Below are 26,111 nucleotides of genomic sequence, written 5' to 3'. Positions count from 1 at the left end.
TATGAGAAATCTAATCTACTCTGCTAGAACTCGTTCTACGATTTAGCTCAATGAAAATCTATATCGACTGTACCGAATTATAGAATCTACAGATTTTCATTTATTCTAAGATACTCCCATTTTATCTGTAACGATACAAGTATAAAACATTTTCCAAAACCACTCCCTACTACTGACTGACAAATTATTTTCATTCTCATTTTCCTCCAATTACCACCCAATAATCTCGTATAAAAGTTCATAGATCCGCCTCTATCTCAAGGAACTCCCATCCCCCAAATGTTGCATCCCTCGAAACCCACCCTCGCATAAATCATCCGCACAGAAACTCCGTCCACCCTCTCGCATCAGCCAAACATTGTCCAAACCTCCGTCATTTCATCGAATCTGCCCCCACCACGGGATATCTGAAAAAGGAGCAGCGATCTGAAAGACAGCATGGTCTCCACAGTCCTTCCCCGTTGATTTTCACTGTTACGTTGCTGGGCGTGTCTTCAGGGGCGCGACCAGTAAAGCCTGTGAAAGCATGGATTGGTCGACGATTGCTGAGAAAGAGATATGAAAGCGGTTCGAGCACGTTTTCCTCGGTGTTGAGCTGAGACCAGCCGACTGGTAGCCACAAAGTTTCCCCACCACCGTCTACCTTCAAGAAGACCTGAATGGGAGTGGCCAAGCGTTAGTTATTCCAGTGGCGAGTGGTTGAAAAGACTAGTCAGGATCCGAGAACCGATCTGTCCAGATCTAGCTCAACTGTAGAAGGACTATAGTGGTGTATAGTTGATCCTGATCGACGGTGGGGATACGTACGAACTCGGATTTTAAGTGACAGTTCGTCGGCTCTGGACCAAAAGCTCTGGATTCAGTGGGATACACTGTGTTCGTTCGATCGTGTGATACGGCGAGTTTTTGATTTTTGTGAATGCTGCTCCGCAGCCAGGAACAGTGGTGCGAGAACTTTTATTGGGTTTCATGAGAGGACTGGAGGCGCGACCGCGCTGAGATGACGGTGACAACAAACTTCTCAATGATGCGACCTTGTTTTACTGGATACCCTTTTCAAGGTAAGAGGTTCATCAACAGCTTCCCCTGAAGTTTGGATAAGATAAACTTTAGCGCACACAAGGATATTAATAAATCTAGAGGTAGTTGTTGAAACGAAAAATTCCTTTAATGCTAGGAAAAAGAATCGGATCATCGAAGATTTTCCCAAAATTATTTCTCGTCTTTTCCCTTGAGGTATCGTAAAAGAATTACTTAGTTTATCCAGCGTTAAAGAAGTACTTAGAAGTGAGAATTAAGAATGCTAGCGAAGCATACTTTGATTGGAGTTAATTATAAAAATTTAGTAAAATGAATAGATAACTTAAAAAGATGATCGAGTGAAGCTATTAAAAACATTTCTAAGAGATTCGTGCAGCGATTAAGATATACAAAGTCCTTCCAAAGTTAGACTGGTATTATGCAATCGAGATGCATTGTAGATAACGATCTTACCATTCACAAAAAAGATCTTCCGGACTCGGATGTCCTGTGAGATTTTGAACGAGCATTGATATATAACTTTACCTGACCCAAGAAAAGCGGAACATTGCCATTAATGACCGCCATAAATAATAAAATATATCTTTTGACAGGTTTGCCGTCGCTCCGAAATACTTTTTGTCGTTTTACGATTTTGCGCGCCTTCAACCATTTTTTTTATTTCGCTAAAAAAATTCGTCGTGAGCTTGAGTATTCTTTGAACATTATTCGTACATTTAAGGCTTTTACTTTACACTTTGAAGATGAATTTACTACCATAATATTCATTCGGAATGAGAACAAAAAGGATTGTTCGAAGATCACGATTAATAATTCGTTCAGTATTTAATTGAAGTTCATAGCTTCAGTACATTTTATTGTATTTTATTTCTTACTAAAACTGAAATTATTTTTAAGAACTGACTTTTATTTTGCCTTGAATGTCGGTTGCAAACTTGTACGTGTCTGTGATTCGAGTTTATGTCAGTAGCCTATGAGGTAATTAGAAAGTCGTTCAAGATTCACCAGGAGATTTCTTCCCCTCGCTGTTCGTGTCGAGAAATTGAAAATGGACCGTGTAATTGTCAAACTTGTCCGGTATTGTTGGCCTTCGTGCTCAGAAAATTGCCGATGCGCAGGACTTCACGAGTTGCTCTCTTCGAAACTTTCAAAAATAAACTTACCGTCTCTCGCGTATAGCTTGGTAAATTCCCATACTTTTCCACGCGGTCGACTTCCCATTTGACCATCCTGGCGTCCAATCTCGAATCTCACGAGAGTCTCGAATTAACTGTAATTAATCAAAGAACAGAAATGTAATCTGTAATAAAATAGAAATCGATATACAGAATCCTATGTAACTAACTATGACTGGACTGCAGGTGTTTACGCAATTTGATGCTTTCATGAATATAATTAAAATAAGGAAATCTAAGCAGAGATTCCTTTCACATTTTTCTTTTAAATATTATAGCGCATACTATACTTTGGATATTTCGTATCCTCTGCAAATTACGACGTATTCTGTGTATTTTTGCGTCTTAAATTTTCTACAAATGCATATACTATCCGTCCAAAGCAATGAAACGCGTTGAGAAAGAAAAGTATTATACAATATGTACCATCAGGATGCAAATGAAGAGGTTGTTTGTGAATTTCGCATTCTTGTTTGTCATTTGCTTGGACAGTAGCCGATCATTTGTCACTGTCTGGTATTACGCACGGTGTTTAATTGCATGCAACGATTAGTCACCGAATCGTACTCCCGCGGCTTGTATGCAAAATGGAAGCGTTTAGCGGGCGCGTAACGTGTAATTAAACATTCCTGGGAGATTAATAATGTTGCGGATGCGTTTTCGCAATTACGCGTACGTCCATCGGTAATCGTTTATTATTTTATAGAATGTTGAAACGCGCGGGCAGCCGTGAGAAGTAAAAGCCGGTGTTCCCTGGCAATTTATATTTCTCGGAAATCCTGCTTCCTTTATTGAAAATTAATTGCAAGAACGATTTCAATGGCAATAGAGTTACGAGTGAATTGATAAATCAACTCGTCAATTTCCCATAAACGCATCAAATTCCAATTTGGCTAGCTTCCTTCGTCATTCATAATTTTCTTCTTATTTTCAACTAAAGTGTTGAATTGTTCGAAAAATTCTTTGAAAGGAATACAGTCAATTGTTTCAATTGAAATTTCTATATGTCATTCATTCGATGTAGCATTCATCGTTACTTACAATTGTCGTCCAGCTATCTGTAAATTCATTTTTCAATTTACAATTTTTTCTTAGTAAAATGTTGTATTGAACATCATACTTACTATTGAATTCTATAAAGTTCTAAACAAACTATTGATCTATCTAAAAATGTCTATGGGAAATAACCTAAATTGCAAATTTCTTTTCACAAGTCTCAAGTGAGATATACTGCATTATAAAACAGTTTGTGGATCATTTTTCAACATCAATTATTCTTCGAGAAATATTAGACTGACATTTTTTAAAGGTTCTGTTTCTATGCTTAAAATATAAGTGCATTTTAACTAGACAAGATTTGTAGCCATAGAGGTTTTCGATCAATCAGATACAGCAAGATTGAAACTGAACAGTTGGAATGTTTAGAGGAGTCGTTAGCGAGATTTGTGGAATATCAGACTTGGAATTGCAAGTTGTGATCGGGGAAATTTAAGAGAGAACTCGGAGAATTTCGTTGCACTAAAAACTCCGTTTTACTTGAAATAGAAAAGTGGAGAAAATTTCCTGGACATTATTCTACATTCTTTAAGTACAATCAAGATCAAACGTTAAATTGAGTCTGACATCGTCTGTTTCAACACGTCATAAAATTAATCTTTTATTATCGAGCAACAGCATAAATGAACGTAATAGAAATTCAACTAAAGAAGCATTTAACAAAATTCACTGAATAACAATGGATTCGATTGGTCTAACTATTAGCAAACACCAGTTTTCTCAACCCTTCCCAAGTTGCAAGAATTATAGAAGAAAAAAGTTGCGATGCATTCATAAAACGAATCCCCTCATTATTAAGCAAGAACATATATTTTTCACAATAATTTCTTTGGCCATTGAATTTTATAAAATAGAGACAACAAACCAAATAATAAGGTGTAATAAAAGAAGTTAAATAATAATTGAAATTCATCTATAAAACAATTTAACAAAATCCACTTATGAAAAATCGATTTAATCAGCCCAAGAATTAAGAACACTAGTTTTTTCCATCTCCTTCGTTTTTCGGTTGTCGAGTACGCTCGATGCATAACTCGACTTATGCAACCGATTCTGCGCAATCAAAACCGTCGTTTCGCCTTTTTTCCGGTTGCTTGGCGCATTTTTCTTCGTTGGTTCGTTACGTGAACATCGATTCTTTGGTTCAGTTCCTCTTCTTCCCCCGTCAAAGTAACCCGATCTAGCTAACACCGTGGGAAATTTCTAATCAACAATATTAGAAACATTGTTTAACAATTAACTTTTTCAGGCAGGTTTTCCGCTTGGAAGGATCAGGTATGCGATTTCTCGCCATCCCCTCGAAAAACTCACGAATTTCTAACGCGCTAGAAAAAATTGAAAGCGAAGAAAATCGGGAGGTTCGTTACCCGTAAAGGACCGCTTCCTTTTACAGGTGACCCTCGTCTATCGCTCTATGCGCTTTTCCTTTCATTTTATTGTTCCGATATTTTGTTCATAATTATGATAATAATTAGTTTTAAACTTAATTCACTTTATTGAATGTTTCCAAAGTTTCAGCTTATTTAAAAAAATTACCAGAAACGTAATTGTCTTTAAATAAATAAACATCAAGTTTCGTCAGAAGTTCCTAAAATATTTTACTGTAAAACCGTGTTTTCCGACTTTTCTTTGGTATTTTAATGTAAAAAAATCCTACAACGTTCCCCCTCAGCTTTATTAAAATATAACAATATTTATGCTTCAGTAATATTTAGAAATTTATATAATGAATCTTCTTTTATATAAGGAATTATCTTTAGTGTAATGTTTCGAATAGTCTTGGTAAAAAAAGCATTCTTCAGAGCCTTTTAAAACAAAATTTGCTCAATAAAACGCAGAAAAGGGAAATTGATTTTTGTAGAGGTTCGCAGTAAAATATTACCTTACGAAACATTAACTGGTATCATCAATTTTACATTCATTAAGCAGAGTTAGAATTAAGAGTAAAAGTCGTTAAAGTCGCAGACGTGCGTTGATTCCTTAGAATTCTTCATGATTTATCAGAAATGTTTCCCATAATACATATGTAGATATTACAAGAAGTTTCCATTGAAAAGGATAAAAATCGTGTGGTTGCTAATGTGGTCAACAGCACAAAAAAATGTAATTACGATCGAAGTGTCTACTCGAGCGTGTGAAGATTTTTTCCAATGTCAGCTCCCTGCTGTAGCTAGATAGATAGATAATTACCAAGTGAGTGGATCTGGGAATATTAAACGAACGACAATAATAATGATAATTCGTTTTTCTTCATGTCTCGCATCGACGATCTTCCATCGTCGGCCACCTCGTTTTTCCTCTCGTTACTGTGTCACAAAAGTGAGTCACACATGTATGGTGTATTTCTTAACACTTTGATCTAAGTGACCAGAATATTCAATCTAATTCAGTGAGAACTCTACTTATTCAAATATAGCGCAAGATTCGCTGGCTGATGTAAGTAGATCTAGATTTCACGGTCAGACAACTGTTTGGAATTACTTCCTCAATTGCATCTACATAGAATCATCTCCTAATTTTATTATCAATTTGAAAATAGTACTACGAATATCAATGAGAACATTATCTATTTTGATAAAAGTTTTCCACAGAGTTCTCTAAGACATTACCCTAACATTTTAAATTGATTTTTTCTTTCAATTTTCGCCTTATATTGAAACACTTAACGATTCCAAACTTTTTGTCAATAATGTACGTCTATAGAAAATGAACGTTCATCTAAAGTTTCCTTTTTGGAAAAGTCTAGAATCTTTCGTAAGAAAAGATTTTACTTTTTCTCCGAAAATTAGTTGCGAATTTACCAATTTAAACATTGTCCTATTGATGCACTTGCCGTTGTAAATATCACAGAGTATACCCATTAATATATAAACAATTAAATAATTGCTTATATTTCAAATTTTATCCAATTTGCTCTTTAGCTTATTAATAAGACTGTCTCAAGTGATCGAAGGCAACTGTCAGAGAAATGAAGCGCGTTAGAGAGTACGCGTCAGAAAGTCGCGACGAAAAGAAATCGCAATGCAAGCAGTTGTTTCCGATCGCGATCGCGCGACATAGATTACGGTGAACTGGACAAATTACACGCTATCAGTGTTGTGCGTCGTAAACCCTTTAGATTCATTGGCCTTATCGTTATTTATGCGATTGCTCGCGCCAGTCTACTGCAACTCCTTCTTCGTCGGTTTCCTCTCTTTTTTCCATCGCGTCTCCCCTTTCGTCCTGTTTCCCCTCCCGATGGAACACACAGGAAATACGTCGAGGTGAAGGCGGAACGATAGATCCGAGTTTCTCTTTATTCTGCATCGAGTAACTGTTCCCTCGGCTGGTTCGCGTGAGCAAGAACAACACAAAAGAATTCCGCGATTTTGCAATCGACCTTCGATCCGCGAATCCTTTCTGCCTCGGGAGACAATGCTGGTAGTCTTAAAATGATAAGAGAGGGAGAGAGAGAGAATACAGTTCTTTTGTTAAATGTCTATGCTTGACGTGTGATTGAATTTGAAATGAATTGAATGAAAAAACGGAACCAAGATGAAAGAAAATCGAGATAATATGAAATCTTGGAAGGAAACTAACGAGGCACTTGAAACATTGTTAAATCAAGGACGAAGAAATAAAATTTGAATAGAAGAATGTCTTATTTCCTAATGTTTTATATTATCTATTTTATTTATGATATTTTATGTATAACTTTGCGTTTTACACTTTATATAGACGTGTACAAATTTACAGTCTATTGATGAGATTTTTCTAGTTTATTTAATGCAGCTAATGTTTTGTAGAATTGCATGTGATAGATTAGAGACGTAGTGTAAAATGAAACGATAGTTTAGTATAGCGTTTTTTAATTCTGTGCGTTCTTCTTCGCAGATTTGGGATCGATACCAGGTCAAGGACGCGTTAACCAACTTGGTGGTGTTTTCATAAATGGGAGACCGTTACCAAATCATATTCGGCTAAAAATCGTGGAAATGGCTGCAGCTGGGGTCAGACCCTGTGTGATTTCGAGGTGGAAACCTCAATAATCTTCTCAATTCGAAATTTATAAACTACAATCTTATACTACTTCCTTTTTTAAATTTCTTTCAGGAGCTTAAAAAGATATTTTTTCTTAAGACGTTTACTCTGTTGTACTTTTTAAAAAATATTTCATCTGTTCTAACTTATCGTGACTTTCTTGAAATATTCAACCTTGCCATTTATCAAAGAAATATTTCAAGAAAATTCTAGTAACATTTCATTTGTAATTAATCTAGGACTTCCACGATGTCCACAATCGGGTTATCAAACTTTTCAGAATAATCGTGAAGGAGTGGAACTATGATGGCGAAACGCCGATTTACAAAGCAACGTATATAACAAGATTGATAACCCGACTGTGATGAATTCAAAATTTAATTTATCGTTTGTTTGTTCAAATAGACAGCTAAGGGTATCTCATGGATGTGTTTCGAAAATTTTGAACCGCTACCAAGAAACTGGAAGCATCAGGCCTGGCGTGATCGGCGGCAGCAAGCCTAGAGTCGCCACACCAGAAGTAGAGAATAGGATCGAAGAGTACAAACGCGATAATCCGGGAATATTCTCGTGGGAAATACGCGACAGATTGATAAAGGAAGGAATTTGCGACCGGACTAGCGCTCCAAGCGTCTCGGCGATCTCAAGACTACTCCGAGGTCGCGACCCCGAGGATGAAACCAAACTTGGCGACCGCGATGGTAAGTTCCAATTAAGCTTCCTTCCGTATAAAAAGAAAAAATTGATTGTCCGATGAAAACACTTGTATTAAAAATTAATTTAGAATTCTGATCCTAATTCTTAATTCAAAATTTCACTCTTTTTTAATTCAAATATAATTATAAAAGACAATGAATATCAGTATATGCAATTTTTTAACAAATAATTACCATCTTGGCTCAATATATATCTGAAATTATATGGTTAATATTTTGATCAAAAGATCAGAAATAATTATCTTCTGATTCTAATAAATATTTTGAAGATTACTACTGAAAGGTATCGAAGTATTTCTTGATGAATTCAGAAAACAATGTACGAGAAAGAATTGTTAATCCTGAAATATTATTAGTAGAATTAATTGTTCATACTACGGTTGTTTGACAGGTTTTTATAATTTCACCACATTCCAATCTTGAACTGGATAATTTCTTTGATAATCACTGACAAGGAAAATTGCATATTAAACACGGTGTATTCCTTTCCAATCGCTTTGGCAAAAACTCCTTTGATCGAGAGCACACCGGACACTCGGTGTCTCTTCCCAGCCAGTCTGACCAAGATTGATGATCCAGGTGAATCAGTGAATTAGCCTCTCGCAAATATTCCCGTAACAGCGCCACCGTGCAAAATTAGATTATAACAACACCGACTCATAATTTGGTCCTCGGGGCCCTCGTTATGCGAGGTCCCTCGAAATTGAATCGGCCGGGCCCTTTTTGCATTCCCTAATTTTCTTCGCGAATAACAGGGACATTATTCTTCGTATTTATCCAAGATACCCTGGAAACACCCTCGAATTTTACAATACTTCCAATCGGTGTCATTTAGTCACTTTGGCAGAATATTCCTTTCCAAACTACACGTTTTTCTTATTTTGATATTTATCTGCAGTGTTTTATATTTACTTAGATATTTATAATCTCTATTTAAATATAAAGATAATACAAGCTTATATTTTACAAAATTGAAACTGTCGAAACTGTGACTGAAATCGAAATTGCCTATTTTCACTTCGAAGGGTGACATCTGTTACCTTTAGTTTTTCCTGTAGATTAGTTGAAATTCATTCACATTTAATCAAAAATTTATTTCTATATACGATACATTGAAACTATCGCAACCTCGAATCATGCAAAATTTCAATAATTTCGAAGCATAAATATCGCCTATTTCCCAGTTTGAAGGGTGGAATTTACTTGATTTTAATATTCACTCAGCTTGTTCGAGTTTTATCTCGAAAACTGGTGGTATCTCGAGGAACGCCCAGTAGCAGAGGCAATTTGTCGACAAAGTGGAACGCGGTGTTAGCCGAGGCAACTCGCGTGCGTAGAATTTTATCGTTGGTGTATCGGCTTATAACATTTCCACGACAGATTTTGCCATCGCGCACGAAAAATTCGCCGTTTCGAAGGTGGGGCGGGAGGGGCAAAAGAAACAAGAAAGAAGAAACGTGTCCACGATAAAAGCGACCATTAAGGTAACAGCTTCCTGCGCAACGTAATATTCCAACTGAGGGAAAATTACCACGCAGGCAATTACCGAAGGGGATCAAAAGTGGAGCTTAGCGAGTAGTTCGCAGTTAATTCGCACTCGACGCTGAAACTTTCCTCTCGAGGCTCTTTAATCATCAGCGGAAGATTTGAAAAAAAGAATTTCTTGGCGGTCGTGTAGTGCCGTTTTCCTTCATTTTATGTTTCACCTCGATCGCGTGTACACCTGATTATGTGAAATAAAGTTATAAAAATTATCCCGCGAAGAACTGGTTTGTGTTTCAGTTAGGATTTACGTTCCGGATTCTAAGAATCTTCAAGTGGGATATTCCCATTCGCAGGCATTGCGACGCCAGTATCGCTTTAGATCCCATTTGGAACACAAAATTATTATATACTCATGAACTAAGAAGTGTAAAGTTGCTTACATATCTTCGGTCATATTTCAGGAAGACACAGAGTAGATTTTATGTAATTATTTTTTATTATTATTTAGGTTATTACTTGTTTTACGAAATGTATCATTCTGACTCGTTACCACAATTGACATTGTGTTACTTATTTAAAGCAGAAAAATTGAAAAAATTCTTAATCTGTCCCGTAGTCTGTATACACAAATCTCAACATACGTCTTTACTGTTTCCATTAGAATAATACTAAAGAAAGATGTATTTTAAGATAATGGTGCCTACAAAAAAACATGAAAGAAAGCTATTAAGATAATCCTAGTATAAGATAAACATCTGTTTCATATGTATATAAAATTTGAAGGAAATTTATTGGTTCGTTCATTATTAGGAAAATGACAGTCAAACTTTTGTAGCGATACATGAGTGTAGAAGAAGTTAACGGAAAATTCGAATCTGCGAGAGACCCATATTATTGTGCCTTTGAATACTGACGATTCTTTTAGTTTACAAGATTTAGAGGCAAATGAAGTCGGGACAGATTGTTATTGCTGTTTCTTGTAATCTTCAGCCTGAGTTACATAAGAAGGTTAACTTCTTGTTGTAACACCTGTCGATATAAATATATGAACGTGTTCCCTAGGAGATTATTGTTATCTTTTCTTCGATCGGTATAATATTATAATATAATATATAATATAATATATAATATAATAATATAATATAATATATAATATAATAATATAATATAATATATAATATAATAATATAATATAATATATAATATAATAATATAATATAATATATAATATAATAATATAATATAATATATAATATAATAATATAATATATAATAATAGCATTGAGCACGATCTTAAGTGGCGTACACTATCTCTTGTACTTATATTAATTTTAATGCAACTGATTATTACAAATTCATCCACTCGTTACATTATTAAATATACACACACGTTATAATCACCTCACATTATACAGAATACGATTGCAACTTACGCTCAGCTATTTGCAAAATGGTGCAATCAAAAAGAATATTTAACAATTCCCAAGTTAGATGGCAGAATAAGATGATCAAAAAAGAGAAATTATGATCCTGGCTTCCTCATTTTCTTGAACTTTGTTCTAATATCTAAAGCTCTTACTGTCGCGATTCACTTATGATAGGTTCCAAGAATTCACAAGCTTTTACACACCAAAATAAAATTATCAAAGCGACAAATTACAATCCATGCTTCGTTCCATGGCGTTTCCCTATTCCTTTACATGTACAGATACATTACTCGAACATTTAACTCTCTGGATGAAAAAGGAAGAATAGGAAACGTTAAAAAGAAGATGTTAACGAAACACTTCCGCGATCACGCGAGAATTTATCTTTCTTTTACCTACGTGGAAGATTTAAAGAGAAAGGAAAGAATAATAAAGAAATAGACAGAAAAGAAAGTGGAAACAGCGCAAAACGCGATATAATCGCCGCGAGCGAGTAGGATTGCGAAGTGGAACACACGATACATAGTCGAAAGGAAGATGGATCGCGGCATCGGCACGCCCCATCAGCTGGCCGCGTTAGACCACCAAGGATTCGTGGTCCGGTTCTTCCTTGCAACGGTGAATGAATAAATTAAATGGTCGCGCCATTAATCAGGCCCGCGTTTCTCGATCTTTGAAATTACCGGTTAACGTTCGCCGACGCGAACAGTCGGTAGCTCTGACGCGGCTCTGTAATTTTCTCACCGCCCTATACATGCCCACGTGCACGTCCGAAACGTTCGATAGCTCGATACTGGAATCTGATGCACGAAACCATTGGATAAATTCCCTCGATTCTTGAAATATTCATCCTTTCTTTCGCTTTGGTTACTCAACTATGTTGTCAGCGATGATTTAGACAAGATACAGATATTGGAATATCAGTGATTAGTATTTGGAGCCATAACTGGCAAGGTAAATGGTCTGTAAAAGCTTAGAAGTTTTTATACGTGGATAATAAAAAGGGTTTGATGTACGAAGAACTTGATTTTCACTTTTTGCAGTCATGATTTGTTTTTGTATGCGCTGTTTGCAATCAGATCAACTCAATTTAGAATAATAGAATAGTTATTGATTTTACAATTCATAATTATGTATTAATAATGAAGTTATTTATTTTTTAATGATAATTTCTAAATATCTTTAAAAAATAAGACAATCGAATGTTTTCGGTTTTGGAAGAGGTAGAAGGGGGGGTGTCTTCTGTGGGAGATAGGGGGCATAAAATTCTTCTTTTTTTAAGTATCGAATTTTTAATTTCCTCTTTGTTAACCGCATAATATGCGCCAAGCTTCCACAAGTTCAAACAAGTTGGAATAAGTTGGAACAAATTGGAACAAATTGAAACAAATTGGATGTATTTTGTACAACCCTTAAATACATAAGGATAAAGTGTAACAATCAACATCCAAAATTTCTCACGACTTCGAAGGGTAGTTTTGAGTCCGAGCGACAAGACAAATGAAAGTTTTACAGCCGACGGTGGTCCATCGGTGGGGTCATTCGGAAATGCTTGCCGGCAAAGATGAAAGAGCAAAACGAGAAGAAACTGCTCGTAGATTTGTAAGTCGATCAGCTCGAGATGGTCGGGTGCCCTTTTAAAACAAAAAGAGGAGGGCAAAAACAATGTGTTACCACGGAGGGGGTGAGAAACCTAAAAAGGCGCCGACCATTGAACGTCTCGTACTTGTCAAACTACTGTGAAAATACAGTTTCTTGGTTTTCTTTTTAATCCACCGGCAGGAACGAGCTTTAACACGTTGCCGTTGACGATAAAAACAATAAAAATCGAACTTTAAACACGTTGATTTTTATTAATCGAACTCAACATATAAAAATTCACCTCTTTAAATATTAAACACTACCACGCCAGTCAAAATGACTGGCTTGATAATTTTATTTGTTGTTATATTTTTGTTATATTATATCATGTTATATTTTTCTCCGCGATGATATAATGACCTTTGCACGGATAGCTAAAGGAATAATATAACAAACTTTTATTTTGTTTTATTCATTTAGAATGAACGTAAACAATTGGAAGCATTCGAATTGTTGCAAAAACTGAAAAGGATATCAATAGAATGCTCTGATATCGAGGATAGTGAATTCTCCAAGTGTGAAGAAAGTGAACCAGAGGAAAGAGAAATTGAAATGTGTAGTGATAGCAGTAATAGTGACGTTAGTGACAAAGAAAATAAATTCTCAGAAAGTGAATCAGAGAACATTCTGAATGTGCGCGAAAGAAGACGTACTCAGCTGTTTTTAAGTTCTGAAAGTGAAACTGAAAATGTGCAAGCTAGTCCAAATGAAATTGCCGTAAACGGAACCAAGTGGGAAAGGATTCAAGAAGGGTCAGCTTCTGGGAGATTACCCTTGCACAATATATTCAAAGACACATCCGGCCCATAGGATATGCAAAAAAAGTATCATGAAAGATAAAGTAATTAGCGCATTTTCCTTACTAATTGACAGCCATATGTTGCAACGTATAATATCTTGCACCGAATCAGAAGTCTCTCGAGTTTTGGGTAAAAAATGGACCCTTACAGAAACAAAATTGAAAGCATTCCTTGGAATATTATACGGGGAGCATACGAAGCGAAAAATTTGAAACTTTCATATTTGTGGAATACAAAATGAAGACCAAGCTTCTTTTCCAACACAATGGGTCGGAATGAGTTTGTTGAAGTACGTCAAAGAACTATCTTTATTCAAATGGTGTGAGATAGAGTACTGTAATAATAATAAGACCACCACCACTTGCTATCTTTGTAAAAAATATGTATGCGAAAAGTGCACGCAGAAGAAAGTTTACGTTTGTAAGAAATGTGATGAATGATACATTTTGTACCTAATAATTTAAGTTATATTTGTATTTTATTTTCCAAATATTCCTTTCCTTCGATAGATATTTTTATATTTCAATGTAGACGAATTTTCTCTTTTCATATATAATTTAAATTTCCTAATATGTACGTATATAAATGTAATCTTTTTAGGATTTAGTAAATTCCAAACTTTTATACGCTGAAATTTGATATTAGAATCTTTTTTAAGTTCGATTAAAATAGAATTTCTTTCCGAATTTGTGTTGTTCTTTTCTTTCATAAAGTTGCACTATGTATTTCGTAAAAGAGGAAAAATAACGCGTGTCGTGTATTGGTCGACGTCTTTTGGTCCACGTAGCAAGATCGTGCCGAACAGCAAACTAGCAATCTCTCAACCCCCTTGGGGTTAATGCAGGGTTCGAAAGTTTGGTAATTACTAGCCGCTCGTGGCCGCTTAGCTCCATGAAATATGTAATTTCTGTCGTGATTTTGCAAATTTGCAACGTCCGATTTCTACTTTTAAATGAAACTGCTTGCTCAATGAGCGTCTTTTTCAAAGAACTCGACGAGAAGAACTATAAGAATTTTCTGTCCGAAGATTGTTTCACTTCTTTGTATTACTTACTCACATTATTTTCTTATATCTTACTTACAGTACTTATACGATTATCTCTAGTAAGAAACATTTTTCTTAGAACATGATTCTGAAAACATCTTCCATCGCTGTTCTCAAAATAAAATGTATTCTCTTCTTTCTTTTCGCAATGTTCTAGGTTTAACCATAGAATTAATAAAAATAAAAAATCATCAGCTAATATCAAAGTCAGAAAGTCTACAAAAATATACTTATCATGTACTTTGCATATAGTTTCTGATTGCAGTATCCAACAGATCTCGTTTCTAATCTAAAATCCCATAATCTCAACAGATTCTCAAAAATTCCAAAAATTTCAATAATCATCTTGTAACCGTTCTTTATATCAAATCATGTATGTAGTTGTTCCAGTTTACACAGATATCAGTAAAATTAAAAGAATTATAAAACGAAGAGAAAAAAAGGAAAAAAGGCGAACAGAAGGCGGAGTGTTATGGACTTCTCGAATATTCGAAAAGTCCCCAAAATCTACTTAGAGCCGAATCTTTCCATCTTTCAAAAATATGATCGATAAAACTAAAAACTAAGAAATGAAAAGAAGAAAGAGAAGAGAGGTGAACAGAGTGTAGAGTGACACGGAAGCCCGCGGAACAGCAGAAACGAGACGACGCGACGCAGGAAAGGAAAGGGGAAGAAGCGGTCCGTCCGGGAATAGAGTCCGTGTCGAATGGGCATGAACGCGGGGCGTCTCGGCGTCAGGCGTCGTCGGCCGATTAGTCGCGGCCTGTGTAAAGCCAGTCGACGATTTCAAGACGTTTCGCCGGCCCGTTCGCCGGAAGAAACAACCTCGTTCCTTTTTACAAGCGTGTCATCCGTCTCTGCTTTCGCGGCCCCGCGATGATGAATCTACGATAATCTAAAAATGCGACCGACCGACCGAGCACCCGAGGACCTTCGTTTCTTTAACCAACCTCAAGAATGCTGAGGACTTAACGAACGACAAAGGAAAAGAGAGAAAAATGGACATTATCGTGTAGGGAATGGTAAAAAAATAAAAGGTAGTATAAAAAGTTTTATATTTCAATCTTTTAAAATCCAATGGGTAACTGTTTGGATCAGAGCTGAATAAATATTTCAAACAGGAAATGGTAAGTAGCTCTTTATATTAAATCATACGCGTATTTTTAAAAATAAAATATTTTATGAAAAATAGAAGTTTCAAATATTATTTCTAGAAATATCAACGTACGTTTAATATCCTTAATATTACTATTAAGTAGTAATATAATAGTGTCTTGCGGCACAGCAGCTTCAATGTACAGATTTCTGAAACCGAATCTTATATTTTAACAAAAAACGTTCAATTTTCAAAGTAAGATCTCAAAAGTTGGTGACAAACTGGAAGAAAGTTTTGTCCAGTTTTATCGATGATAAGAACTAATCGCTTTGCGGAGACATTTCTTATTGCTAAAATTTCCCGGGCGAAACTGTCAGTTTAAATGGAATCGTTAGACGAACTGTTTGGTAGCATTTGCGGTAAATATTGAGAGAATGGAGATGCTCAGAGCTGATTGATTCACTTGGGGCAAATGGGAAGCGAATATCGTAGAGTGAAGCGGTAGAATAATTCTGTTGGAAAGACACAACCAGCGGTAGAAAGATTCATTTTGTAGCAATCTGTTGCGGAACAATTTATTTCGTAAAAAATTAGTCGTATTAAAGTGAAAGCAAATGACAAGTAATGAAACGGACATTGAACAATAGTAATACAAAACGATGTATTTAATCACTGTGTTTTTCCTAAATTAATACACATTAATGGACAAATAAGTGAATCTGAATGATCGATGAAAAGTTAAATAATAATCTCACTGTATTAATGAATAAATAATTGGCATGAAAAGTGTGAAAATTTATTAACATCAAATGGGACGCATTAAGTCGTAGGAAGGTTGAATCATTTGGTTTAGTCGAGGTTAATATTCGTATCCTTGTTATCAGTCTTCGTTCGACGATCGAAGGGAAAGGATCTCGGAACGTGTTTTTCTACTGTCATCAGTCATCAGTCATCACTCGTCACTTTTCTTGCCGTTACTCAGTGTCCTTGTAGTAAATCATATTTCTTGTACTCGCTCGTGCTCGCGGTCTATTTAATTCTCCGATAATAGTAATTCCAGGTTCGAAACATCTTTCTTTACACATTCTATTAACACTTTTATCGTATTGCTCGAATGCGCGTTAACTAGATGCGTAAATTATTCTGTATGAAGAGATCGCCAATAACATTTCTTACAACTTTGTAAAATATAAATGTTAAATACATGTTTGTCGTATTACTTTATATATTCTGAATTATTTTACATGAAAATATCAGTTAGCTACTATAGCTTTTTTAAAGTACGAGTAACAATTCTCTATTATTTTAAATGAATAAGTGAATTATATATATTATATATACCATGTACCTAATAATATTCTGAAATGTTGATAACATTATTTTCTTTTATCTCGAGTAAATAAATAAGTAAATGGAATATACACGTTAGTATACACTGCAAGTTACAGCAAGAACAAAATGAAAGAGTATTTCAATCCTGAAGTAAAAAACAATAAAATAGAGTAATATAACGGCAAACAAGTCGATCGTGAAATCGAGTGTGAAACAAGCAGCAGAATGGGAATGGAGTGCGGTTCCTTTTGAACTCTTGCTCGGCAAAACAAACCATAAACCAGGACGTGCATTCACCTGCAGAGACGTGGCTGAGCAGGTGACACGTGCACGCGGAATTAATAATTATTAGACGCGACCCTTACTTTATTCTCATACTTGCACTCTGTTATTCATACTCAATTTCATAAAGTGTGTAATTTTCGTATATGTAGTTTGTTACCATTTGCATTTTCATAGTTTCTCACACGAATTTCTACTGAAATTTGTCGGTTTGTAACAATAAAAAATGTAATACGTATCTCTAAGCTATAAAATTAGATACTGAAACTCGCAATCTCGAGCAACTCAACCGCTTTATTTCATTCGTGGCGATTTAAATATCCGGGATTGGATTTCTTTGTCACGATACAACTATCATTTATGTAATATTCATATTAAAGAACTTTCACAAATAGAATAGTACCAATTGTTCTTTCATTACCTTCATCATTTAAAAGTTCAAAACTGTATGTTAAGGTCTTCTCCACTGATAGAATAAATTTACCAATAGTACTCTACACTACCAAAGAATGATTTGACTTTGTCCTAACAAAAATGAATCACAGAAAATAAAAGATATTAAATTCAAGTCAGAAACTAAAAAATGCCAATTTCAATGGTGGAGTAAAAAATTGCCTCAAAACCAGTACAAAACATTTTATTTCCCAGGTAAAACGAGTTCCGGGTCTGATTGTGAGAGCGAGCCAGGAATTCCTCTAAAAAGAAAACAACGTAGGAGCAGGACGACCTTCACAGCTCATCAATTAGACGAACTAGAACGGGCATTCGAACGAACCCAATATCCAGACATTTATACCAGAGAAGAATTAGCTCAGAGGACCAAATTGACTGAAGCCAGAATTCAAGTTTGGTTCAGCAATAGAAGGGCCAGGTTAAGGAAACAGCTATCTTCAACTTCTGGTGGTTACGTCGGTTCAGTCGCATATCCTGCAGCATCTTACGTTTTACATCCGCCTGCTGCACCTCACCCACACGCTACAACTGCTGTTCCACCGGGTCATCCGCATCCTCATTCTCATGGGCAAACTTTACCTGATAGCACATTCTCGTCGAGTCAAGGTAAGACGATTTATTTAATTATTGTTTTTTTGGGGAGGGAGGAGAGATGATGTAGAAATGCTGATCAGGCACTTTTAAATCAATTTCGCTCCTTGATGTACAATTAATATCAAAATAATGTTCACATTAAAATATTTTTGTAAAGTAAACAGATTGCAATGTAGATCGATGTGTATAAGTATAGTGACACTCTTAACTGTTCCAATTTCCGCTATTCGTTTCGTAAAGGTTCTAACTTGTTAATGTTTAACGGTAAGTTGATTAGGTTTGCAAAGTGAGAACATAGTGGTAAATCTATAGTAGTAATCTATTTTGCAAAGGATAAAAAAACGGTAAGTGCTTTATAAGGTACCTAATGATATGCAACTTATGTAATATACACTGTACAGCCGGGTTCATTAGGAATCTAACGAGCGGATATCGTACTGGGACATAGAGTATAGCTTACTACAAAAACACTACTCGAGTTCAGAAAAGTTCGGATAGTGTAATTAACAGAATTTAAGTCAAGAATATACTATAAATTCATATTTATGATATATAAATGTATAATATATACATAATTTATATTTTCTTTGAAATATCTTAGTTCCTGTTCTTCAAATCAAAAACACGCACTTTAATTTAGATTTCAAATATAATCGCGCCCTAATCAAGAAACCAACGAAGCCTCGAGCCATATAACTTTTTCTTTTTCTAGTTCCAGAACTCTATTCATCTCACCATGGCACGATGTCGCATCAATTAACTACGGATTCAACTCGTCTGTCTTCATCTGTCGGATCCACACCGGCTTACGGTCTTCCAGCATCGGTAACTTATCCCAGCTCGCTGTTACCAGCAACATCAACCAGCAGCACTCACATGAGCCATCAAATGTCTCCAGTAGCTGCAGCTTCCTCTTCAACGTACCAACAGGCCAGTAGTCATCAACTTCCAACAACACCGAACTCTTTGGTCACCATGATGGGTTCAAATTCTGGAAACTCAAATCCAGCGTCCGAACAATTAGCTTCGGCGGACCTACCGATTAGCTCGGTGTCTCCTGTCCAACAGCAGCAACAACAGCAACAGCAGGCGAGTCAGGGAAACTCTTCGCCAACGTGGAATATTCCGATTTCTAGCGGAGGAAGAGTTGGACTTCCGAGTCCACCAACGAGCCTGCAACAGTCTCATGCTCACGCTACACATCCTCATCAAGCTTTCGCTAGTCATTATAGCGCTCAAGGTTTTCAACAACCAGCCAGACCTGCTCCTCATCAACCGTTTTATAGTTGGTATTGAGGAGATTAGAAATTTTGAGGATTTAAGAACATAATTTTAAACTGTATATAATTATAATTAGAGGAATATATGAATATAGTGGAGGAGAGATTGTACGAACGGACAGAAACTAATCAATTAGGAGTGCAATCGAAAGTGCTTCATTAAACATTTGGATAAAGGAATGTGTACGCGTAAACATATACTAAATATTCTGGAATATTTAAGAATATTCGAAGCATACAAGCAAAGAATTCCTTACTATTTCTATCTTTCTTCTTTCTCTTATTATTTAATTGTTAATTTTAATAGGAAAACTGTAATGAAAGAAGATTTAAATCAATGATAAATTTAAAATTACATGGATTGAAACATTTGACCGATCAAAGTGAAATAGAGAAGAAAATCAGATAGTCAGAGGATATTAAATTGGAAGAATTATAGAACGATAATTATAACTATAGGATTTTAAACATCGAGCAAAATATTGTTATCAAAAAAGGTATCGAGTTTCAGGTGTCTTGAAACTTTAAGATACTTGTTGATTAAATGGAATATGAGTCAAAAAGAAATAAGGAAATGAGTAAGAATGGAATGGCAGTAAATAAAATAATTTTGTAAAGTTATTGTTTATTCGACCATTCGTGGAGAGACGCGATCACGAGAAGGCACGTCAACGGGAATCGTAAATTCCCGTTACGATTAGATAATCGACGTCATGAACTGATCGATCCCCTTATTTCTGTTAGGATAATGGGGAATTGATCAATTGAGATTACGTTGAATTAATAAATATAAATTATAATTATTTCTAATTTCTACAAGTTTATGTTACTTATTGTAGAATAATCGAATAATATTCTGCAATAGTAAAATAAATATTTGTAGAATAAATTTTGAAACAATCAAATGATAATTTATATAACTTGTTTGCAGAATTTGATCCCTTTTATTGCTAAATTTGTTACCGTTATACAAGAAGATTTACTAATATTAATAACTTGCAATTTGTGTACAAATTTTGTGTACAAAGGACTCAAAACTTACATTATAAGAATATCAAAAGCAGCGATTACAGATTAATAGCTATAAAAGTACTGCGACAAGAAAATTAAAAAGCGCGTAGAAGAAAATCCAAATATTATTTCTGCCATCATCATACCGACTAAGTGTTACACCTAGGAGCTTAAAAATATTACTTCTGATTGTGTAAAAATTAGTATGATGATAAATTCCGTCGACGAAATTCCTTAGGCATGAATAAATCCAATGATTGTACGCTATGGTCACGTCGAAACTACGTAGAAATATATTACAATCATTAGAGGCATTTATGGGGAAAATCGTGAATGTTTCTTTTCTTGTAATAATTGTAAAGTTTGTCTATTTTTTGTAGATTATAAAGTAACCAAGAATAGTTAATTAATTAAACATTGTAAATATTCGCTTCATTTATTGTCGGTTATTGGGTTTTCACTTTAGAAATCGATTATTTAATCGTAATTCGTGTACAATGCGATCAAAAAGTACATTTAACACTAAGTTTACGGGCCTTTCTTATATACCTATCTCTACGATGGTCAAATTCAAATGGTATGATGGGTAAACGAAAATACGCATTTTCTTTAAAAAATTGATTTATTTAAATGAAGTCTGAATTGAACAATATTAGGCTTCACGTTTAAATAAATTGTTAATAAGTAAAAAGTATCACTATTAACAACACTATTAATGGTGTAGAGTAATCATATTTATTGAGCACATTTTTTACAAATATAATAAATTCTGTTTGTGCATTTTCCGCATACGATCTTTTTTGCAATATATACAATTATTGTGCTTCTATTATTTTTACAGTAGCTCACTTGGAAACTGTTTCGTACTTCTGACGTTGAAAGTGACAGAAATGAAGCGTCTGATCTTTGACAAAATGTGAACTACTTTTTGGATATTTTCTCTTTACAAAGGGGTCCATCGAAAACTCCCTGTCAACGACGCCCACGCCAAACTTTGTTTTATTATAAAAAGCAATGGTTTCTAGAACACGTTTATAGTTGTCTTCTACTTGTATACCTGTATGTTTCGTACTTACAAGGAGGAATTTTACGTTAGGTTTATTTTTATACAAAGTAAGCGTGCAGTTTCCTGATTTATATAAATTTGAGGAAGATCATCTTGTCCTTTTTTCCCTTGAACATCGAGTTTCATCTTTCCTCATATAAGGGAAACCATTCAAAATATATTTTATTTGGACGTCAACTTTAAACCAAAACTTGATGCCAAATTTATGAGGTTTATTCAACATACACTAGGTAAACCTGCATCGAGCTTTCGTTGGAAGTAATTGTTCATCTATTGAGATATTTTCATATGGCTTTTAACAAGCCTGACTATTATAAATCTGTTCCATATTTCGGATATCAGCGCAAATTTATCTGTTTGTGATCTTTCGCAGACTTTCAACGATCTCACTTCGTATGCTCCCCGGGCATATAGAATTCCTAGAAAACTATGTAACTAAGCGACTGTGATTGTCTGCCTTTTTTTAAAACTCGATGCGCCTCGGTTTCAGTGCAATCTTTTGTGTTCCATTATGTGTCTGTCGATTATCAATTCGAAAGCACTAGTTACACAACCCGATATAATATTTCTCTTAACGTAGCCAGTAGGCTCTGCGATACCCTTGAATATCATACGGGCGTCCTACCCCTAAATTCGCCTGCTTTCAGTTTTATCTACTGTGTCCCGTCAATTGTAATTTCAATTTCACCCATTACATCTTGGGATGTGCTTGGAATGCTCGTTCTTTCATCCTCGGAGTCAGAATTAGAAAGAATACGCATCCTTTTCTTGTTACGGCACACTTTCAAGAAGTTTTCTTCTTCATTATCCAAAGATCCTTCTATCTCTACACTTTCAGTGTATTCAGAACCTTCACTGTTAGCTTCGCTTTGGCCTAATTCATATTGATCTTCTTCAGAGGTATCCTCAGAACAATCTTCATTGATGTTGACAATTTTGTTCAATATCTTATTATATCTGCTGGATTCACTCATGATTGCTAGAAAAGAGGGATTGATCAAAAGAAGAAAATACTGTGCTCAAATTCAATTATCCTATTGTAAATACTTACAATAAGCGGAGAAAGCAATGGAAAATAACTGAAACTTTTGCTGCGAATCTGTACCTGAAAAACGGTTTGTTTATGAAACCAGCTAGCCCGTCAATTTGAAGGGTTTCGTAGAGATAGGTATGCTACATACACATTTCAAAAATTAGAAAACCTAGGAAAAATAATTATGTGTATAAATTTTTTAGATGTAATGATTAATTTACAATGCAAAATGGTTAAAATTAATACTATGGTTTTTGGGATATTTCATTTCGAAGTTCGAAATCAAGTTTGAAACGTCAAATTGTCCCGTAAACCTAGTATTAATAGTATAAGTAATTGGTAGTTCCTAACTTGGCAATATGAGACTAAATTTTTAATCGAAAAATGTCTTTCTGCGTTGAACAAACGAAGCATAATCAATTGATTGTATTAATGAAAAACTAAACTTGAAACGTTTATAAATGAAAATCGAAATGAATTAAGAATGGTGTCTATAAAACGGAGAACGATTATATTTGAATTTTCACGAAGTATTGTTGTAAAGTATTATTAAATCGTATGTATGTTGTATCAAGCATGTATGATATCGTATCTTGAGGAGTAAGATTACTAAATAAAGTTCCGAAAAAAATATCCAACCACCACGATAATAAACATCATTTAAATTACTATTAAGAAATATAGTTGCTCAATAATAAATAATTTGTGTAAATTAAATATGAAGGAAGCAGAAGCTTTTTAAAACATTTCAGTACATACTGCATACATACAAACATACAATTAAGTGCAGGAAATCAATTAATTAAGCGAAAGATTGGTCTTAGACATAATGTATTCCGTTTATTAATAGTTTACATAGATGGTTTTCATCGAATATTATATACAATAATATAAACATGTCTGAGAAGTAATGTACAGCCTTCAAGTCTTCTGCTTTTTCGCACTTGATGCACCATCTTGCTCATCTGATTGGAATATTGTTTGTGGTTGAGTTTTCTTATACGCTGGAGCAATCCAGTATGGATTCTCTTCTGCTACTTTTGCATATTTCAAAATAGCCTCTCGAGGATCTTGGTCATCTTCTATTCTCTTACTAAGTCCCAAATTTCGAATTACGTAAGAACTAAGCGTTCCACCAGAAGATGCGACTCTGCCACCTTGCCCAGAAGTAATTGGTAAATCTGGTCTTCTTGATTTAACAGGATCCAAACGATCTTTCTCCATTTGTTTACGAACAGATTTAGGCCTGTCCTGCCTGAACAATGGAAGCGCATGTGGTGTAATAATCTGTTGGGTTGACATTACTTCAATGTGTTTTTGTTTCAAATGCGTTTTTACAACGCACAATTTAGCTCCTCTTAAGCTCTTCTTAGAATCATAATATACTTTAACTATTCCATTTCCACAACCAACAAATATTTGATTCAGTTTTGGATGCCATAATGTTTTAATAACATGCGAGTTTGTTACGCTTATTTCATTAATTAGATCAAAGGTCTTTGTATCATAAAATAGTATTCTACCAGTATTTTGATTCCTATTCAATGATTCTCCTGTAATGAGAATCGAATCATCTGGATTAAACATACAATCAGTTGTGTCATATCTGGAATATAAATTGTTTGCTTCAAAGACAGGTGTTTTAAATGCTCTCAAATCCCAAAGCTTCAAGGTATCGTCGCAGCTTCTCGTTGCAAGCATTTGTCCAAGATAAGAGAAACTTAAGCTTGATATCTCACTACCCTGTGTATGTGCATTCCTCTGAATCAGCGATGGATTCACAAAATTTTTTCTATGATCCCACATCTGTATAGAACCATCTATACAACCACAGGCAACTACAGTACCCTCTCTGCTATAGCCACATGTAGTTGGTATTGTTTTAACTCCATTTTGTGCTCTACACTTTATTAAATGTTTGTGAGCACGTGGCCTATATAAAATCCATATTCTACAAGTACTATCTTGTGAACAAGTAAGGTATTCTTCCTTTGTAAATGGATGCCAACAACCACTGTTTAATCCTGCTGTATGACCTTTTGTACGTGCCATGTCTGATATATATTGATCACCTTTCACAGTTTCGCATTTTTCAAAACCATCTCTGTCCAAAACTTTTGCTTGTGCAGAACCTGATATGACTAATATAACATCGCCAGTCATTGAATATTGTAGACATTTAATCGGATGATTTTCACAAGGTTGTAGCGTTCTGAAACTTCTCATAGATGAATCCATACCAGCAAAATCCCAGAAACAAACATCATAATCGATAGAACCTGAAGCTAATCTAGCTCCAGAAGGATCTGCTGCAATAGCTGTTACCGCTTTTGTTCCATGAGTCATTGTAACTTCATGACTACAAGGAACTTTGTCTTTCAACTTTAATTCTTCCTCAGTATCAGATTCATTGTCATCTTCATCGCTTTCATCATCATCATCATCTTTATCTTTTACTTTTGTACATTGTTCTGACAATGTTGAATTCTCAAGCCCACGAGGTATTGGAGGACCAATAAAATCATCCTCTTCATCCTTACCATCACTAGTACTTCCATTATCAGCAGCATCGCTACTTTTAGCTTCCTCTAATAATTGTGTTTTAATCTCTGTATCAATAGCTTTCGTTTTCTCAGATATTGCTTTGTTAGTATTAATACTTTTTGTAATATGCTCCAACATTTCTTGTACATCAAAGGACTTGGCCTTTTTACCAAAGCCAGTTATGCCCATAACGTCTTTTAAATTTTGAGATTCTTCTTCATCTTCTGCTTTGATTTCGTTCATTTTTGTCACATTAGTCTCTAATGATTTTTTACCAAATGTACCAAATCCAGAACTTACAGATTCTGTGTTTTTCATTTGTTCCCGAGATAACTCTTTACTGATCTTTCCAAATGTTATAATCTTTTTCGTGTTCATGATTATATTATATTCACAAAATTTATTCTTATTTGATAGAATCAATTTTTTAATTCAAACTCTTACTTCAGACATTCCATAAGACTTGACATATTAAGTCGAACAAACACTGGAGGTTATGATGTCTTATAATTTGACACTTGCTTAATTTAGAAGGAATCTTAATAAAATTGATACAAGGAGAAAGATTAAACTTCAAATAAGAATATGCAACCATAGAAGTTCATAATTACATTGCTGAAATACGTTTTTTTCTTAAATACAATATTTGATCACTTTGAACAACTACAAACAGAAACACAAACACAAGGAAGATCTAAGTCCAGCTACTTGCTCTGTAACATGTATCGGACAAACTGTGTAGTGCCATCTACGAAGAAAAGCGCGAACCGCAACTTGGAGTGTTCATGGATAGATGACGGCACATGCCTCGTCCGAAGGCAAAAATCGAGCCCATTGCTCCGAGACGTGCCTCGGACGAAACATGTGCTGTCATCTATGCGGAAAACGCGGAACCGCAACTTGGAGTATTCATGTACAGATGGCGGGACATGGCCTGTCCGAAGGCAAAAATCGAGCCCACTGCTCCGAGACGTGCCTCGGACGAGACATGTGCTGTCATCTATGCGGAAAACG

General features: G+C 35.1%; 2 protein-coding genes across 2 annotated transcripts; one reads left to right on the top strand and one right to left on the bottom strand.

Annotated features, from left to right (window-relative positions):
- Nucleotides 1-730: 730 nt before the first annotated feature.
- Nucleotides 731-19,483, top strand: LOC132913697 (protein gooseberry-like). Its single transcript, XM_060972202.1, has 5 exons — nt 731-1,061; nt 7,146-7,284; nt 7,698-7,993; nt 17,765-18,175; nt 18,876-19,483. The coding sequence occupies exons 1-5, from the start codon at nt 1,001-1,003 to the stop codon at nt 19,457-19,459; spliced, it is 1,491 nt and encodes a 496-aa protein (XP_060828185.1). The 5' UTR covers nt 731-1,000; the 3' UTR covers nt 19,460-19,483.
- A 3,884-nt stretch (nt 19,484-23,367) lies between these two features.
- LOC132913696 (gastrulation defective protein 1 homolog) lies at nt 23,368-25,764 on the bottom strand. The gene has a single exon (XM_060972201.1). The coding sequence runs from the start codon at nt 25,473-25,475 to the stop codon at nt 23,475-23,477; it is 2,001 nt and encodes a 666-aa protein (XP_060828184.1). The 5' UTR covers nt 25,476-25,764; the 3' UTR covers nt 23,368-23,474.
- Nucleotides 25,765-26,111: the final 347 nt, after the last annotated feature.

This window comes from Bombus pascuorum, chromosome 13, assembly GCF_905332965.1.
Source record: "Bombus pascuorum chromosome 13, iyBomPasc1.1, whole genome shotgun sequence".
NCBI classification, from domain to species: Eukaryota; Metazoa; Arthropoda; class Insecta; order Hymenoptera; family Apidae; genus Bombus; species Bombus pascuorum.
Note: the sequence above shows the minus strand (reverse complement) of the source record. Positions and strands in the feature narration are given on the sequence as shown.